Source organism: Homalodisca vitripennis, chromosome 7 (assembly GCF_021130785.1).
Source record: "Homalodisca vitripennis isolate AUS2020 chromosome 7, UT_GWSS_2.1, whole genome shotgun sequence".
NCBI lineage: Eukaryota > Metazoa > Arthropoda > Insecta > Hemiptera > Cicadellidae > Homalodisca > Homalodisca vitripennis.
This window is the reverse complement of record NC_060213.1, coordinates 105091264-105111708: the sequence shown is the minus strand read 5'-3', so window position 1 is coordinate 105111708 and position 20445 is coordinate 105091264. Positions and strand designations below refer to the sequence as shown.

Below are 20445 nucleotides of genomic sequence, written 5' to 3'. Positions count from 1 at the left end.
TGATTTTGTTTTGTGCAATCTAATAAGAGCCTATAACTGGTTAAATGTCGTTTTTGTCAAGTGGCATGTTTGTGTCAACTTATATTTCTAAATTTCCAACAGTGAAATTTAGCTGAAATATATGAGTAACCAAACAAATGAAATGTAGACATCAACATCGAATTGTAAGGATGTGGTTTTTAGAACAGTTTCAAAAACTTTTTACTAAAATTAAAATTAAATATTTTTAAGGATTTAATTAACATTTAACATTAGATTCGCTGTAAACAAAAGTAATTAAATCAAATTATTTTTAACAGGTTTTTGTAAAGTTTCCACAGTTTTTACTGAAAGCATAGTTTTTAATGTTGAATGTAAAAGAATTAACATGTTCACGACGACTTGTACCCCATTGGGGTACATCTTTCACAACTGCTGTTGTGCACTCAATCGTTTACACATTGAGCTTTTGTAAAGCATATCGTGCGCTCGATGGGGTACATGTTACTATGCATTTCCTTATTGCGTTTTTATTCATTGCCTGTCTTAGTGGTGTGTTAAATATGAGCTCGCACATATAGAAATTACCTTTGACTGTCGTGTACTTCATTGGGTACGATAATTGGGCGTGATAACTTAAGTTTTTTATATAAATTAATTGTTTAGGTACTCTTTGGGGAACATGAAAAAACATTGAAAAAAGTGTATTGAAATATTTTTTTGTGCAAAATTCCAAAGCCTACATATTTTTCTTGTTATACTTAGATGTTTAACATAAAATAAGATTACGGGTTTTTGCTATTATAATTGAATTAGACAATTAGACAATTTCTTTATTAACATATTCTTTGAGAACAGTTACACGTCAAATGGTCAATAAATAAAATTATGATAAATTTCAGCAATTCACTGGAGCAACTCCATAAACTCATTCTCTGAGTAGAACGGCCGTTCCAGAAGCCATGCTGTGAGTTGCCTCTTAAAGTTTTTTGGCTGTTCTCTCTTGAGGTGCTCTGGAAGGTTGTTGTAATAGAGGGCACCTTTGTAAGACGGTTTTTGCTCGAACAGGCTCAGGTGATGCTGTGGGATGGTGAAGTTTGCTGCGTGTCTGGTGTTGTGCTGATGTAGGTCTCGGTGTCGTGGCTGTGTTGTTGTAATTGTGTGAATGATGACTTCCCTTATATAAAATGATACTATTGTGAGTATTTTTAGGTCCTTAAATGACTCCCTGCAGCTGTCCCTGTAGTTTAAGTTGGCTAGGCATCTAATTGTTCTTTTTTGCTTTACAAGTAATTTATCTAAATTGCCCTTTGACGCCCCTCCCCATGCTGCAATACCATATCTGAGGTGCGATTCAAAAAGGGCATAGTAAGCAACTCTGGCCACGTCTGGACTGCATACTTGCTTAATTATTCTTATGGTGTATAGGCTAGTGGATAATTTCTTGTTAAGCTGATCGACGTGGGGTTTCCAGGATAGTTTGGAGTCAATTATGATGCCTAGGTATTTTGTAGAGGTTTGTGTCTGTAGTCCGGGTAGTGATACATTTGTGTTGTTGCGCTTAGTGGTGAATGTCATTTGTCCAGTTTTGTTCTCATTTAGGACCAGATCATTGGAGGAGCAGTAGAGTTTTGTTCTGTGGAAGTGCATGCTGGTTGTTAGTTCTAGCCTTTCTGTTGTTCTGTCGGCGAGAGTGAGTACTGTGTCATCAGCATACATTATATTGTGGCCTGCTTCACCTATCCATCCAGGCAGGTCATTAACAAAGAGGATGAATAGGACTGGCCCCAGTACTGACCCCTGCGGCACTCCTCTTCTTATACTGGTGGGTTTGGAAAGTGTCTTGTGTTGGTGTTGTCCTTTGTGTAGGCTATTTCCACATGCTGTGTCCTATTGGAAAGGTAGCTCTTGAACCATTCCGCCGCCATTCCTCGTACACCCAGCCCTTGGAGTTTGGAGATAAGTTGTTCATGGTTCAGGCAGTCGAACGCCTTACTGAAGTCGAGGAAGAGGCTTGTGGCAGTGCATCCTTCTTCAAGTTGGTCTAAGATATATTCAGTAAGTTGGATTATGGCAGTGGTTGTCGATCTGCCTTTGCAGAAACCATGTTGCTGATTGTTAAGGAGGTTATGTTGTTGTAGATGGTGTATGAGTTGGGTGAGCGCTATTTTTTCTATTATTTTCGAGAATGTTGAAATTAAGGATATTGGCCTGTAACTGTTTCTTTCCGTGGTTGGTCCACTTTTATATTTCGGGTAGACTTTTGATATTTTTAATTTATCTGGAAAAATGCCTTGTGAGAGTGATTTATTTATCAGTTCTGTTAGGGGTGGTGATATTTCATTTTTACAATTTTTGATCATTTTAGCTGATATTTCGTCAATTCCGGATGAGGTTTTAGGCTTTAATGACTGGATGGTTGTTTGAACTTCGTTCAGTGTAACCCGCCTAAATTGAAAACATGATTTGTTGCTGGTAGGAAATCTGGTATGTTGTTATTTATTGTGTTGTCAAAATCTTTAAGTGCCCTTTCAGCAATTGTTGAAAAAAAATCATTGAAATGGTTTGAAACTTCTGTTGGGTCGTCTATTATTTTATTGTCTATTTGGAGGTTGATGTAGTTTTCCTTGTTTGGTTTGGATTCTCTTTCTCGGTTTATTGTTTGCCACAGAGCTCTAGACTTGTTTTCTGCCCTGTTGATATAGGCAGTGGAGTGTTCTTTCCGGAGCTGCTTGAGATGTTGGTCATATTCCTTTTTACTTGCAGCTGTTTTAGCTTTGTCCTCAGGTTGCCCCGTTAGTTGTTCCTTTCCTAGGTCTTTAACATATACACTTCTCAGCCTAGTGGACTCTTGATCCCAGATCTGTGGCTTTCTCTGTTGTTTGGGTCTGGTTGTTTTCAGTGGACAGGTGAAGTTTAGGATTGACTGCAGTGTGGTGTTGAAGTTATTATAGGCTTCGTTTGTATCCTGAGTTGAGCTTACATTTTCCCAGTGTTGTTCCTGTAATTTTGTTCTGAAAAGGTCTATTGTTTGCTTGTTGATGGTTCGTTTGTTTTCTTTAATATTGCTATTGATAGGTTTTTTTATAGTTATTATTGCTATTTGTGCAGTATGATCTGATAGTCCTGATTGTGTTACTGAGGTTTCCATATGTTGGGGTTCTATATTAGAGCATATCCAGTCTATTGATGTTGCTGTGTTATTAGTGATGCGTGTGGGGGGTAGGTTAAGTCTTTTAATGTTAAATGGCATTAGTAGGTCTTCTATTTTTGACTTTTCGGTGTTGTCAGCAGCTAAGTTGTCCACGTTTATGTCACCCATTATGACTATTTGCCTGTCGGCAGTAAGTGCTCTCTCGAGTTGTTCCGAGATGATGGCTGTTGCTGTATCAAGGTTTGCATTCGGGGGTCTATAGACTCCTAGCACCAGTAGCAATTTCTTGTTAAATTTTAGTTCAAAGAGGGTGGTTTCACAAGTCATTTCGGATTCTTCTCCGCTTGTGCATAATAGCGATACTTGTTTTTCTGCGCTTTTTCTTACATATCCCGCCACGCCCCCTTTGACATGATTTTTTCTGCAGAACCCTCCGACAAGCCTTCTATACATGTGTTTTGTAGATTTTGATTTGACAGGCCATGTTCTGTTATTATCACAAAGTCAGGAGTTTCTTCTTGTAGGTAGTGCGCCAGTCTATCTATCTTACCCGACAACCAATTGATGTTTTGGTGAAGGATCTTAAGGTGTGTTTGGTGGTTTTTGGGTCTTGATTGGAGTTGTAGTTTTTGTGGGGATGGTGTGTGTATTCGAGTGATTCCTTGTGTCTTTCTTTTGGTTGTGATCTTCGTTCTAAAAAAGGATGTGTGTGAAGTACTATCTGCGGCTCCTCTATATTGCTTTGGGTATTGGGTGTTTCTGTGTTTATGTAGAATTCTGACAGCTCATGTGGGCTGAGTAGATTTATTTGTTTTATCCATTGCCCCAGTTTGTCGTTGCTATTCGGTGTTATGTATAAAAATGAGTTTGTGTGTCTTGAGACAGCAACAATGCAGTGGTGCAGTGATTCATAAATGTCTTCCTGTCTGGCGGATGTTCGAACGACAGCTATGTTTTTGGCTTGTCTGCCTTGGAATTCATGAATCGTGGATGCCTTAAATCCCAGCTTGTTTAATTCCCTTTTCTCTGACTGTTTAAATACTAGGTATTTATATTCCTTTTTTTCCGGGATGAGATTCAGACCCTCCAGTCCGTTGTACTGCCGTATCCCAAGCTCTTTTTCTATTTTGTTTGTTGTTTTAATTCCTTGTTCGTAGTACTTTGATATTATGGCTGTAGTACTTTTTGTACATCTGTAAGTTGTGTTTAGTGTTTTCGTGGTCTTGGCTATCTCTGTTATGTCGTGGTATTTGACTTCTATGTTTTTTGTTCGATTTATATATGGTATTTGGTTGCAATCGCCAATAAGCATCACTTCATCAGCTCCTGATAGGACAGCTGCAAACAACATCTCTCCCGCGTGCAGCATTAGAGCTTCATCAATGTAAAGTCTCTTGTAGGTGTTTTCTCGTTTTAGGTGTTGTGTTGAGTTTATTAGGAATGAGTGTACAGTTCGGAATGTGTAATTACACGCTGATTGGGCATAGTCTGGATGTTTGCTTTTAAAGCGCTGTCGGAAATCTATAGCTGAGTCTCTTGTGGGAAATAGAATGAGGTCTCCAATGTTGTAGTTGTTAAGTAAGAATGTTGTTTTTCCACATCCTGGAAAATATGTGGAATAATCGACAGTAAATAAAAGGCCGGTAATTAGCCGTTGTCTTGAACGTGTTAAAGGTTTCAAGTGCAAAGTTCCAAAGCCTACATATTTTTCTTGTTATACTTAGACGTTTAACATAAAATAAGATTACAGGTTTTTGCTATTGTAATTGAATAATTGACAGTAAATAAAAGACCGGAAATTAGCTGTTGTCTTGAACGTGTTAAAGGTTTCAAGTGCAAAGTTCCAAAGCCTACATATTTTTCTTGTTATACTTAGACATTTAACATAAAATAAGATTACGGGTTTTTGCTATTGTAATTGAATAATTGACAGTAAATAAAAGGCCGGAAATTAGCCGTTGTCTTGAACGTGTTAAAGGTTTCAAGTGCAAAGTTCCAAAGCCTACATATTTTTCTTGTTATACTTAGACGTTTAACATAAAATAAGATTACAGGTTTTTGCTATTGAATATATTGACAGTAAATAAAAGGCCGGAAATTAGCCATTGTCTTGAACGTGTTAAAGGTTTCAAAAATATATTTGGGTATTCTTCAACAATTATATATGCTAAATTTGGTGGAAATGATCCTATTCAACCAAGATTAATGCTTGTCTATTTATAGTTTCATAAATAGACTAGATGTTCATACACACTGCACAAGAAAAAAGTATTTACTCGATCTACCCCCAGTCAGACTCGAAAAGACCAAAAACAGCCAGATATTTTTCAGTATAAAATTATTTAATAAATTACCAGAGAAAGCATGGAATGTTACACTTAATAATTTTAAAGTTACCATTGCAAAGTGGCTGAAAAATAAAGCTTTTTACACTGTTGAAGATTACCTAGCCTGTGATATTAGCTCATTAAGTTTTTTTAATCCATTGTTAATTTAAGATTAGGATTGTTAACACATATTATATAGATTTTTAAATTATTTAATTGTAATTTTATTGTTTTATTCACATTTATATTATTGTTATTTAGTTCTAGCAATAGGCAATACTGTATTTTGTCCTATAACTGTACCTAGATTAAAGATTAGATTAAAGATTAAAGTAGGCTATATAATATGTTGACTTTGTCAATTGCATAATATGTATTGTGCTTAATGACAATAAAATATCTTGAATCTTGAATCTTACACACATAAAAATGAAGACATTTCCTTGTGAATCCCTTTCTGGATTTTTGAACTATCAACCCAAAAAGATATTCACCAAAAACAAAATTAGATACTTTGGATTATCAAAATACTTTCTAGTAATGATATGGGGAAGAATAAATAAGGCAAGTCGAGGAAGAAACTTGAAAAGGTTTAGGACCTATCCTCATGTTGTAGACTATTTGAAAAATGATATTTACATAATTTAGACTAATAGTTATTTTTACATATTTAGAAATGAAATGATATTGTTAACAATGCTCTGTCATATTACAATTCTTGTTATGGTAAGCTTACATTCGCTCTGATCATCAAACACTTCTGTTGGAGTGTTGTATGTGAAGTAATGTCAATTATAGTGTATAATCTTATCAGTCAGTTATCACAGTCGTTATCAGTCAGCCGAGCTAGGCGGACATGTATCCCTACAGCTCCTGAGCAAAGGTCATAACTTGCTACGTGCAAGGATAACGTGTTCAATCATTCGTTGTTTTAATTATAAGCTGTGGAGTGGTCTGTCATCGGAACTGAGTCCCGCAAAAACCCGAAATGCTAAGAAGGACTGGGTTTGCGTGTCCTGTAAGCCTGAGAGTTCCTCATTGAGTAGCGGCAAGTCTGGGACTACAGTCGTAAGTAAAGAGTTCCTTATTAATACCATGGAAGCTTTCAAGAAAGAAATGCTCATCGAGTTGAGTAAAATGACCACTGAGAATTCGGGTTTGGCAGACTCGCTCAAGTTTCTAAATAGTATTGTGGAAGAGAACAACAAGCTGATGGATGGTATCTCGAATTAACTCAGGATAATCCAGGACGAAAACTCTAAACTTAAAAAGGAAAATACTGTGCAGCGCTGTGTCTAATCTGGAGGTTAGAGTGAGGAGTATTGAACAATATTCTCGAAAGCAAAATATACAGATTGATGGTATTCCTGAGACTCAAAGAGAAGACATCTACGCTGTACTAAATGACGTCGGCAAAGCCATCGGAGTCGAGTTGAAGAAAGAAAAGGTAGTCGCCGCTCACCGCGTTCCGACCTTCAACAAGAAGAGGACGCCCCCAATCGTCGTGAGATTTACTTCCTACGATGAAAAGGATGTGTGGATCAATGGGTTCAAGAGAGTGAGATCTCTGACGGCTGACAAGATCAACCCTAACTTCAACTCGTCAACCAGAGTATTTGTCAACGAGCATCTCTCGCCAGGGAACAAACAACCCTGGAAAACCAAGGAAGCTGCCAGAGGGAAGAACTACAAGTACGTGCGGAGCAGAGATGGGAGGATCTTCGTACAGAGAAGTGAAGGGAAGAAGTATAAGAGAATAGACTTAAGTTCTGACTTAGAAAAGCTGTGAACAGTTTAAGGATATACAAGACAATGTTATTTTTAATTTTCTTATTGCTATTAACACACATATAAATATCTAGAATGAATCCCACATTTAATTTTTTAGATCAATTTTTTTCCCCTCAGTAAACACAATAACTTAACCTTCAGTCATCAGAACATTAAAAGTCTTAGGAAACATTTCGATTTACTATTGATTTATTTACAAAAATTGGAACGTGAGGTAGATGTAATAATTTTAACAGAATCGTGGATTTTTAACAATGAAATAGCACATTATCAACTTCCTAATTACACATCTTTTTTCAATATTGTAATGAATCTTACCGATCAGGAGGAATAGTAGCATATGTTACTAATAGATTAAAATGTAGCTTAGTAGAATGTAACATGAGATCTGCAGATGTTATACAGCTGCAAATATATTTTGATAACCTAACAATGACTCTGTTCGGTGTTAATAGATTTCACAATTTCTCAGTTTTAGACTTTCTCGACGAGATAGAACCGTACTTTGTAAGTTTTAAATCGAATTCAATAGTCAATGGCGATTTTAACATTGATATTAAAAAGACTACCATTGAATCGGAAGCTTACATCTCTTTATTTTACAATAATAGTTTTAGCTCATTGATAACAGATTACACGAGGTCAACCGTCGAGCACTCTTCATGTTTGGACCAAGTATTTGTAAGAAATAAAAATTATCAAAATTCAAATCAGGGATTTTTCAACTAAATATAACTGACCATAGTTTAATAGCACTAGTAATGAACAATCATAATATCTATAACTCAACAAACTATGAACAAACAGTTATTAAGAAAGTTGATTTTGAAGGTGCGAAATGCTGTTTGTTAAACACTAATTGGGACAAAGTGTATAACACTGATGACACTGACAAAGCGCTTAGCATATTTTATGATATATTAAATGGATGTATAATTTTGAACCAGAAAACCAAAATTATTTCTAAAAAGTTTAAAAAGGCAAAGTTTAAAAGTCCTTGGATAACCGAGCTAATTCTGAAAAAAATTGATAAAAGGAATAAGTTATCAAAAATTTTAAAAACAAGACCATACGATACAGTTTTTAGTACTTACTTTTCGAAATTTAAAATTGATCTAGATCTGGAAATAGAGAAAACTAAGAACAATTATTACCACAATTTAATTCATATTAATGCAGGAAACTCTACAGAGCAGTGTAAAATAATAAACAGTCTAATTGACAAAACTGATAAGAATCTTAATCTTAAGATAAAGCTAGAGGATGGTCGCATTGTTGAAGATCCGGAAACAATAGCCAACGTATTCAATGAGTATTTTGTGTCAATCTCCCAACAACTGATAACAAGCCCTCCCTTTTCCCCCCGCCCACTCACTGATACCCTCGCCCACTCACTGGATACCCTCGCTCATTGTCGCCGTCAATCTAACATTATATTTTTGAGCCCAGTTACTCCTTTAGAAATTTCAAACACAATTAACTCATTAAAAAATAAAAAATCTACTGGAATAGACACTATTTCACACGTATTGAGTTACATTGTTAATCTGAGTTTTGAATCTGGCAAGTTTCCTACTCAGTTGAAACAAACTATTGTAGTTCCTATTTTCAAAAAAGGCGTTAGGGAGCAGGTGAAGAACCATAGACCGATTGCTCTTTTATCTGTAATATCTAAGGTGTTTGAGAGATTTATGAAGTCTAGACTAATTTGTTTTCTCAATAAAAATACATTTTTTTCTTCTAAACAGTTTGGATTCACCAAAATTAAAAGTACCGAATCTGCAATCTTAACTTTCATGAAGGGAATTTTAAATGGTGTAAATAATAACAGTAAGGCCTCAGGTTTATTCGTTGATTTCTCTAAAGCATTTCATCTTGTTGATCACGATATTCTTTTAAACATGATAGAGTGTTGTGGGATCAGAGGAAACGCATTAAATTGGTTTAGAAGCTTTTTGACGGGAAGAGCTCAGCAAGTTAAAATTAAAAAATGTTTAAGTCATTCAAATCCTATATTGCAAGGTGTGCCACAGGGGTCTGTTTTGTTAGTAACCCTGTTCATAATTTTCATGAATGATTTATTGAATGTACCCTTTCACGGAAAAATCATAGCTTTTGCGGACGATATTGCCCTTCGATATACGTACAATGATCATGGCAAATAATTTGGGAACATATTAATGCAGATTTACAGACTCTAAGCTCATGTTGTACTAATAACAAAATGATAATTAATGCAGATAAAACTAATTTTGTAAATTTCGACCTTAAAAAGTTTTACTTTAAAGATACACTGAAATTTCACTCTTATTTTAATTATTGTTCCAGAACTCAAGATTGCCTTTGCCCAGAAATTAAACAGATAGCACATGTTAAATATTTAGGTGTAACATTGGATGAAAATGTTTCTTGGAAACAACATATTAATCAGTTACAAGCACAATTAAGTAAGAGTGTAAAAACATTCTATTTTTTACAAAATCTCTTAAATGACAAACTACTCAGAGTTTTATATTTTTCCTTAATTCATTCAAGATTGATATACGGTATTGAGGTCTGGGGAGCAGCTGGCAATGTCTCACTGCAACCAATACGAGGTATGGCTATTAAATAACGGGACTGATATTGTAAAAAAATTTATTTTCATTTTAAACATAATTACTTATTATCACCTTCAATATACACCCCTTCTCTATCCCTGCAACGCTCCATGCGAATTTTCCATTGTTGGAAACAATGCTGAAAGTCATCTTCTGCCAACTCTTTCAGGAGTCTTGCCGCTTTTTCTTGAACAGCTTCTACGGATTCAAATCTCGTACCTTTCAATGCAGATTTCACCTTAGGGAAAAGATAAAAGTCGCATGGTGCTAGGTCTGGCGAGTAAGGTGGATGTTCTAACACTGGGATGCTGTACTTGGTCAGGAACCGCTTGACAGATAATGCAGAATGAGCTGGCGCATTGTCTTGGTGCAAAATCCATGATTTGTCCTTCCACATTTCGGGTTGTTTTTTTCTTACTCTTTCAAGTAGTTTATTAAGTACCTCAAGATAGTAATGTTGATTAATTGTTTGACCTTCAGGAACCCAGTGAAGGTACACAATCCCAAGAATGTCGAAAAAAAAACAATCATCATTGCTTTAAATTTTGACTTGCTCATTCTTGCTTTTTTGGCTCTCAGTGAAGTTGAGGTCTTCCAATGCATGGATTGGCGCTTCGTTTCCAGATCATAAGTAAAAAACCACGATTCATCACATGTTATTATTCTTTCCAATAAATTTGGGTCATTTTCAATGGCATTCAAAGTGTCAGTACAAACATTTTTACGAGCTGCTTGTTGATCAATCGTAAGAATTTTTGGTACCATTTTTGCACACACTTTTCGCATGTTCAAATTGTCATGTAAAATTTGCCGTACACATTCTTTATCAATGCCTACAGATTCAGCAACTGCACGAATGCTTAATCGTCGGTCAGACCGAATCAAATTAGCAACTTTTTCGACATTGTCTTCTGTTTTTGATGTTGAAGGACGACCTGGCCAAGAATCATCTTCCACGTCTTGTCGACCATCTTGAAAACGCTTAAACCATTCAAAAACACAAGTCCGCGATAAACATTCACTGACATACACTTCTTTTAGTAAATTATAGGTTTCGGTAGCGGTTTTTTCCAAGTTTAACGTGAAATTTAATAACAATTCGTTGCTCTATTATTACGCTAACCATTTTTCCGGCAAAACAAAATATCAACACTTACATAAATGAAGGTTATGACACAACGATGTTGTTTACAGAAACGAGACTAACTGCATTCTGAAGAGGAAGTCTCAAACTACACAGCTGTTGGTCATTGTTGGTTGGCGCATGCGCACTCGTTCCACTGCAGCGTCAGTCCCGTTATTTAATAGCCATACCTCGTAGAAGTAATTCAAAAACATTTTGTAAGAATAATCACATGTAAGCCTCATAGAGAATCCTCCATACCTTTATTCTGAGTAACTAACATCCTCCCTCTCAAACACCTTTTTATATTTAAAGTTTTGAAAATATTCTACATCCGAAGTGGAAATGATGGAAATAAACAATTTCAACTCTACACTCGTGCTGCTACCAACTCTGTTTACATAAGACCAAAAATCAATAAAACTATGTTCGGAAAAACTTTTATTTTTATAGGCCCAAAGATTTTTAACCCACAGTATTAAAAACTCCCAAAACTTAAATCTTTTCAAAAAAGAAGTTGAAAGATGACTACTAGAAAAAGAAGACACGAAGGTTTTTTTTTGAGATTCTGCACTGAAGTTTTGATGTTTTTAGGAAACCTGAATGCAATTATTTTTTTGTTTTATATTTTTTATTGCTGTATCTTAAACTCTTATTATACACAAAAATGTATTAATTGTATTGTAGAATACGTAATTTCTTGGGTTTGTAATAATGTTTTGTTGCAAAGTGTATTTTAGTATTAGTATTTATTTGTATGTTATTTTTATTTCGTTGTGAACACTGCGGTGGACCGTTAGGATTTAAGTTTATTTAGACTGTAAGAGAAGTTTTTTTTGACAATTTCATTTCGTGCTAGCCATCTCTACTTGATTCGATGGCTAGAAATTCTGAGCCAAATTTGTATTGTGTACATAAAACTATGTAATGGAAGGAATTAATTCATATTCTTTTCTATTCTATTCTAATGAAGTAACCAATGTCATTACAATGGTTTTCAGGTGCTCTAGATGATTTTACAAAACCCTCTCAAGAAAAACCAACTGTGAAGAAAGAGGAGTCAAGTACAAGTTCCAAAGAAGATGATCCCGAGGTTATGTGGACAGAAATGATCAAGCAAGCCCTAAATGCAGACCCCAACATTCGGGACATGTTCCAACAAGGTAAGTAAAGTGTTCTAGAAATATTTAAGACCTATTGAACTTTGAATTTTTTAGAGGCGATAACGAAAAAGCAGATACAAACTAAAGAGTCATCTGAATGAATGAAAAAGCGTTAAATAGTTCTGAAACTTTCTAGAGTCAGCATCATATGTTAAAGACCAATGGTAGTGGCCAATGAAGGAACTACAACTGGCTAAATACAATTACTGTTTAACCCTTAATTGGTGAAGGTGAAACAACTGTGTATTTGGTATGTTGGGATCTTACAGAAGAATATTTTTAATCCAGAGCAACAGGTATGAAATACAACATTTTAGTACACAGTGCATTCAGCTGTATAGCAAACTTTTATTTTTAAGTAATAGATCACATGGTTTTTTTTTTGCTTCTTTATTGCAATAAACTTTGGAGACACACTTTTTCAGGAAGAAAATACATTTATTCCGAAAAAGCAAAGTTTACTAATTCTGAATTATTTTAAAATTTGTGTGTAGCAAAATAAAACTATATGTATGTTAGTGGTATATAAAAATAAATAACTGAAATTTAAAGCATTCTACACAACTATTATTAAAGCTGTGTAAGACTGAGATACATACAAAGTTTTATATAAGTTTATCATAATAAACTGCAGTGTAGTAAGTAACGATAAACATTTACTAACAGAATCAGAATCAGAATCAGAAACATCTTTATTCATATTAATACACATGGTGTACATAAGAATGGTGTCAATCCAATATAATACTATAATAATAACATTATTAACATTAACATCATTGTTAACAAATAGTAACAGGTCACAATTCATTATATAATACAATAGTTTCATACTAAAATTATTAAAATTACAAATGAAAATTTAAAAATTAAAGTTAAAGAAAAAAAAATGTAATAAAACATGGAATGTTTTTATCCATGTTTTCCACCATGGATTTCAAAAAATTCAGAAAACGAATACAGGGGAAGGTTAGTTAAATATTTTTTTAGTTTAACATTGAATAAATTATTATTTTCCAGTAATTTTATGTAGTTTGGCAACAAGTTGAAGAATTTAGCTCCCATGTATTTTGGTTTTTTACAAAAAAATTCCAAATTATGTCGGATGACTGCCATATTATTTCTATTTCTTGTATTATATGAGTGGTTTTTACCACATATTTCAATATCATTTATTCGATTTTTCACTGACAGTATAGTGTCATATATGTATGCACTATAGACAGTCATGATTTCTAATTGAGGAAAGTGGTTTTTTACGGATTCATTCCATTGTAAGCCGAGCATAATACGAATTGCCTTTTTTTGTACAGTTAGGATTGAATTTAAATTTCTAATTGAAGTTGATCCATATAGGGCAATACCAAAAACAATATGTGAATGAATATGAGAAAAGTATACTGACTTCAAAGTATTGTTTGTACATAATTTTGATATTCTTCGAAGAGCATAAAGACCAGAACCCATTTTTGAAAGTACATTGTCTATGTGTTTATTCCATGACAATGAGCTATCCAATGTTAATCCTAGAAATTTTACCTCCTCGACTTTTGCTATAGAAATTTGATCCATTCGTATACTAGGATTAATTTTGTTTCTACACCGGTTAGTATTAAATTCAATATAGTTTGTTTTGGTTGGATTTAGAATTAAATTATTTTCTTGGAAAAATTGATTTAAATTGGATAGACTAAGAAATGCATCCATTTCAATGTCATACTTAGATGGTGCGCTTATTCGCAGAGTGGCATCATCAGCATACAAACACAATTTTTCCAATTCAGGAAGACCTTTTTTTAGGTAGCAGAGAAATAGCAGAGGTCCCAATATGGAACCTTGAGGAACCCCAAAAATGGTTTGTTTTAAATTTGATTTGTAGTTGATACTAAAATTATTTTTAGTGTTTTAGTGAGCTATTTCCACAAATTGTTGCCTATTTTGTAAGTATGATTTAAACCAATTGTATTCATTTTCTTTAATACCTAGTAATGCTAATTTAGACAGTAATGTGGTGTGACAAACACTATCAAAAGCCTTATGTAAGACAAAATCTTGGTACAGTAGATGAGCAGATAGTATATAAACTCTTTCTAAAATACATTATCTTGTACTTCTTCTGCATCCAAAATACATACATCCAATTCTGTATTATGATAACTGTACTCACAATTAAGTCATCCTTATTATTATTTACCTTAGTCTCAAGTCACTGGTCACTGTCTTCCTCCATAAACATGTCATGCACATTGCCTGAAAAGTCAGGACCATTTGACATGTGAGTTCCTTGAAAAAGATGCCATTAAAAATTGTAAAGTAAATAAGATAACGTATATGGTCAGGTGGGGTCTGAGGAACCCTGCAACTAGTTTAAAGTTTGTTACAGACTATAGTATGTAAGCACCTGTATTCTCAAACAGAATGTAGTCTTGTCCAGAAGCAATTAACTGGAATGGACATGTAGTGTTAGCAGCAAAAAATGCATAGGTTTGCAAAAACTCAAATCCGAATTTTCCTGAGGTCCACAAGATCCCAGTTAAGCTACTAATGCAATGGCAAGAGCCAAAAGAGCTTTTAACAAGGCACAAAACAATGTAAATTATGCTGGTAGTTTAATCTTGGCAAAAATGTTCATATTAAGGTCTGAAAATTAATATTATTTAAGGAGTTATTTGTTGTAAAAACTGTTCTTGAAAAAAGAGTTTTTCTGTTACGTTAAATCTGAGAAATAAACAGAGTTTATTTGGTAAGTCTAGTAAATGAACATCTATCATGTGTTTATTTATAGATAGTTCTTATCTTAAGAGGAGTTATTACCAAGTTATATTGAGAAAGATGATATCTAATCATTAACTGGTGTCAGTTTAAAACATGCTGAGCTGACTCACCATTAGATTTGCACAATCATGATGGCTGTGGGTACCGCTCATTTGCATCCTAGACATTATCTTAGACCCTAGGCTTTGCTTACATTGTATTGGTTTGTCTCTATTTGTTTGATCTCTATTGGTTTGTTCTATGGTTGAATAATCAAGTATTCAGATTGATCCAGGGCGTGAGTCTTCTGGACGAAATACTGAAAAGAAAAAATGTTGACAGCCATGGCAGATTTGTTATGGTATGATGGTATGTGAACTCGCAAAAATATATGCATAAAGCTGTTGGCTTTGTCAGACCAGGTGCACGCTCAAATCAAATGATGGAAATGTGCAATAATCTTGAAGAACTTCACAAGGAAGACACTCTGGTTCTCTTGTGTGGGTCAAATGATGTGACAAAGGTCCAGATAGTCACCAGTGGAGTTTCTGATATTCTTAGGAGAGTTAATGGAACTGGAAAGATAGTTTTGGTAGACTTGTCAACAAGGTATGATCTGGTGGAATGGTCATTTGTAAACACGGAAGTTAATAAAACTAACTCAGTTCTTAACCCTTTCAGGGCCAGGACGAAATATGAGATGTTGCAAAATTTTTTCACATATCATATCCCCTTGTGACTAGTCAAAAGTGCTAGGCTAAAATTGACGATTTTGCAGTCTCTTAGATTAAAATTTATAACTTTTCATAAACATTAGAGAATGACCTAAAAGTTGCACCAAATTACTCGTATAGATATATACTATCAACAAAAAAATATATATATGTAGTTTTAAGTAATATAAAATAAAAAAAATGTTTTAATGGATTACATAAAAATTTTTTTATTTTTTTATTTTTTTTTGTAAATAACTAAAAAAGGAAAAATAATTTTACGGTAGGAAGCTATGTTATTATATTGTACATTTATAAAGGAACAACCATACAAAATTTTGTGTTATTTCTCTCATAAATAAATTTTTTATGACACATTTTGTATAAATACGCATAATTGTACTTCGCAAGTGATAAAGTGATAAAGCAAGTGATAAAGCAACTGACTCTTACACTGCAAGAAACTTAAAATAAATATTCACATTATGGATGTACCGGTAAACAGATGATTGTAGGATCCATAAGCAGTTTCAATACAGTTAAAAACACTATTTACCAAGAAATATTTACACAATTTTATTTGAAATTTATGTACACTTTTTCTATTTACAAATATGCTACTTACAATTTCACTCCCGTGAGATCGCAAATTGTCAGTCATTGTAACTACTACACACAATAGCTAAGCAGGTAACACTACTAATATTTACAACTACTAAATAAAATAATGAAGAAGAATCCAGCATACAATAGTACAATAATTACACTAAAGCATAAAGAATTAACAACAATAGATCGAGTCACCTGATAATGTCACGTGACACTTACGAAATAAAAATGCATAGACCTCCAAAATAAAAATTATATTCATATTAACTATCTACAAATATAGCAGGGAATAAAAAAACATAAAACTTTAATCATTTGACGTCGTATTTATTTAAGAAAACGACGAATATCAAGGCGGCAATATATTGCCGCCTAGCGCTTTTCGTGTATGTCACCGACGGCAATATATTTATGTCTATGGCGGCAATATATTGCCGCCTGGCCCGGAAAGGGTTAAGGAACTATGTAATAAAAATTCAAATGTAGTTCTAGTAGAGTAAGGCTGAAAAGATTCTTCATACAAGGCACGGGATGCATTTTAATCTTAGAGGGAAAAAGTGGTTGTCTAATCAAATAATTAACCATTCACACGATTAACCATTCCCACGCCATAGACGGATATATTAGAATGGTAGACTTGACCAAAATGCCAAATAGAGTTAATACCGATATTATAACTCGGGGCACTACTGTGCCTATTTTTAATTTCTGTCTCTGTCTGTCCATATATTTTAAAAACTTCATTTATTATGTAGGCAATTTTGAGTTTGATAATGATGCATGTCATTCTATGGGAATTTGTGCAGCCATTAGCGAACATTTTTATATTGGTCTTATGGGTAACAAATGATGGCAACAAAACAATCCCAGAATATATAAATTTTCAAAGAAACTGAATACAATAATATGATATTTTAACATGTGACATGTAACACTTGTAGCCTAATGAAATCAGTTGTAGTCTTGAAATTATGTATGCAACCTCGGCAAAGCCTATTGTGACAGACCGGTAATACTCAGTACAAATTTCAAATGAGTGGAAGTTCATGGCAAATTGGAGGATTGATACAGTCTAATTAATCATTGTAATATAGCCTTGTCACTAATAGAGATGTAAAACCACGTGTGAACGTTAAAATGAACTAATAGGGTAAAGATAAAATAACTTTGTATTAGTGCAAATTAAAATAATGGAATTTTTACAGTTACAAAATAAGTTAGTATTTTATAAATATACTTGTGGCTTCACTCACAATGTCTATGCAACATTCCGTGTATTTGTTTGAATAGCTCCCACGATTTCAGTAACACTTGATCTATTTTAATTCAATGTCTAAAAAAATCCGAAGTCATAGTTCAAAGCTTTTTTAGTTAAAGAACTTGTGATGTAATACGATAGGGTCCTATGATACTTTCAAAATGGAATTAGTCATATATCAGTGGAATTAGTCTTACATCAGTAACTGTAATCAATACGTTGACTTATCATACTTAATAAATAAAGACAAAATCAATTTTGTATCTGAAAAAAGCTCATAAAGTATGGCGTACCACAAGGTTCAATTTTGGGTCCCTTACTATTTATTTGCTATATAACAGGACTTTCTACAGTAGCAGAGGAAAACAAAATGTGTTTATACGCTGATGATGCAAGCATAATTGTCAAAGGATAAAGATCCTAAGGTAATTGAAACATCATCTCTTAATTGTTTGAATAAAATTAACTCTTTTTTAACTAAAAAAAATTTGTTACTTAACCCCGGAAAAACACATTTTATACCCTTTAAAACACACCAATCGAAGTTTAATTTTCAATATGACATTAAGATAAATAACCAAAATATAATGGAGTTAGAGGAAACTTGTTTTCTAGGTCTAATAATAGATCAAAATTTAAGCTGGAATCAACATGTACAAACCATAATAAAAAAAGCATCATCTGGCCTGTACGCCCTTAGGCAAATGGCAAACCTTTGTAACCAGAATACTTTAAAAAAAATTTAATTTTTCTTTAATAGATTCCCATATAAGCTACGGGATCAGTGTATATTTAGCTACTTCAAATAAAAACCTTGAAAAAATTCTTATACTACAAAAAAAATCAATACGGTTAATTCTAAATTTACCATGGCAAGCAACCGTTAAACATTTATTTCCACAATTAAGAATTTTAACTGTTTACAGTCAATACATATACGATACAATAACTTACACAAAATTTAAAAATATACCTAACTATACCACTCATAGATATAATACTAGGAGTGGTATAATTTTTGAAAATCATAAATTAGAGCTGATTAAAAAGAAAACTGAATACGCCGGTACACGATTTATTCAATACATTCCTATTGACATAAACAAAATTGAAAGAATCAATCCGTTTAGAAATAAATTAAAAAATTATCTCATATCACGATCATTTTATTCTTTTGAAGAATTTTTTGAGGGTTTGGGCCATTAAACAAAAATAAAAATTGAGTTGATTTTAGTTGTTTAAATTAACAATATTTATGTTAAGTTAACATAAGATTTTAGATAAGTTAACCTGTATCTGTGATGATATTAGTCGATCTGTATTTGTGACACTATTCTGACTGTATTTATAATATTACAGCTTTGAATAAAGATCTATGACTATGACTATGACTATGACTATCATGCATCATGTACCCATTTTTCAGTGTTAATGATTAATAAGCAAAATTGTGAGTAATTCAGGTTTTACAATTCTAGTTCAAATTAATTATATTTCCAACGTAAAATTGGAGTTTTTGCTAATTTGCTCTGAGAAACAATATAAATAGAACTGTATACATAATTTTTTTAATGAGATTGAATTCAAAACAGTACAGTTTTCTAAATTATATGGATATAAAAAATTGTTTCCGCAGTTTTGGCTGCATCTTCCTGATTAGTACCTGATAGTACCAACGTATTCCTTCTGAACCAGGAAAAAACAAAAAAGTAATAATAATTCAGCTTAAAATCCAACATCGATACTACGTTAATTGATAATTGTGTAAGTTCATTTAAATTTCTGGGAATTCAGATAGATAACTGGCTTAATTGGATCAATTATATAAGCACCAGACTTTTGAGAGTAATTTATTTGTTGTCGCCTTAAATTTTTTGTTCCTGAAAATTATGTAACAATTGCATGTTTTTCATATTTCCAATCAATTCTAAGATATGGATTGATTTTTTTGGGGGGGATTGTTCTAGAATTCAGAATGTATTAATACTGCAAAAAGAGCTCTATAATTACAAATTCAGATCCAATAGATCATTGTAAACCTTCATTTACACATTTTAAGATACAGACAATAATCAATCTTTATTTATATGACGTAGTTGTGTACATTTTCCAAACTTCTGAATTATTACAATTTAATCATTCCATACATACTTACAATACATGAACAAAAAATAACGCAATTGATTTTCATCGCTTAACTTAAACACCCAAGTCATATTGTCTTATCATTATCAGGTAGAATATCTAATCAGGGAGTATCCCTACATCACTTTAAAAGAAAAATTTTAAATTGGCTCTTGAAAAATCCTTTCTATAATTCATATTAATATTTTTGTCTAAACAATATAAATTTTTAATTAGTCTGCAATAAATTAAATTTTATGACCAATTATTGTTGATACATATAGGTGTATATTAATATTTATTATATTTGTATTATAATTATTATAATAATGATTATTGTTATTATCTTTATATATATTTCTTTTGTTCGTGTGTATGTGACTGAACTCCTCCTAAACAACTGGACCGATTTTGATGAAATTTTGTGTGTATGTTGAAGGGGATTCGAGAATGGTTTAGATTCACAATTTGGTCCACTGGAAAATGTTTTTTAATTAATTTTTCATTTGTAAGTAGTTGTTGATTTTGGAGTGTTTTACATTGGATCCGGCAGACTGCACTACGGTATGTAATACAAAGTGAACTAATACTTAACAGCTGTTAATACTGTCAGCTGAAGTTTGTCAAAGAGGCAGAAACATTTAATATTTAGAAAATTATTATTGTAAAGTGCTTGATCAGTAATGCAGATTGCATAGAAGAAGTTATTGCCTAATTTTCAGTTTAGATTGCACCAATGGTAAATAAACTATATAATGCAATGAAAATACTATTAAACGCTGTTATAAAACACCTCATTGCAAAAAGCCTTGAGTGTTTGCATATAAGGTAATCGAATTTGGTTAGATCG

The 20445-nt window shown here is 33.1% G+C and overlaps 1 protein-coding gene across 3 annotated transcripts in view; it reads left to right on the top strand.

Moving 5' to 3' along the window:
- LOC124366125 (peroxisomal biogenesis factor 19) overlaps nt 1-20445 on the top strand; it is an 84763-nt gene that overhangs the window by 11864 nt on the left and 52454 nt on the right. For all 3 annotated transcript variants that reach the window (XM_046822407.1, XM_046822405.1, XM_046822404.1), the window contains exon 3: nt 11976-12137. In XM_046822407.1, the coding sequence (XP_046678363.1) occupies nt 11976-12137 (162 nt within the window). The remainder of the gene's footprint in view (nt 1-11975; nt 12138-20445) is intronic.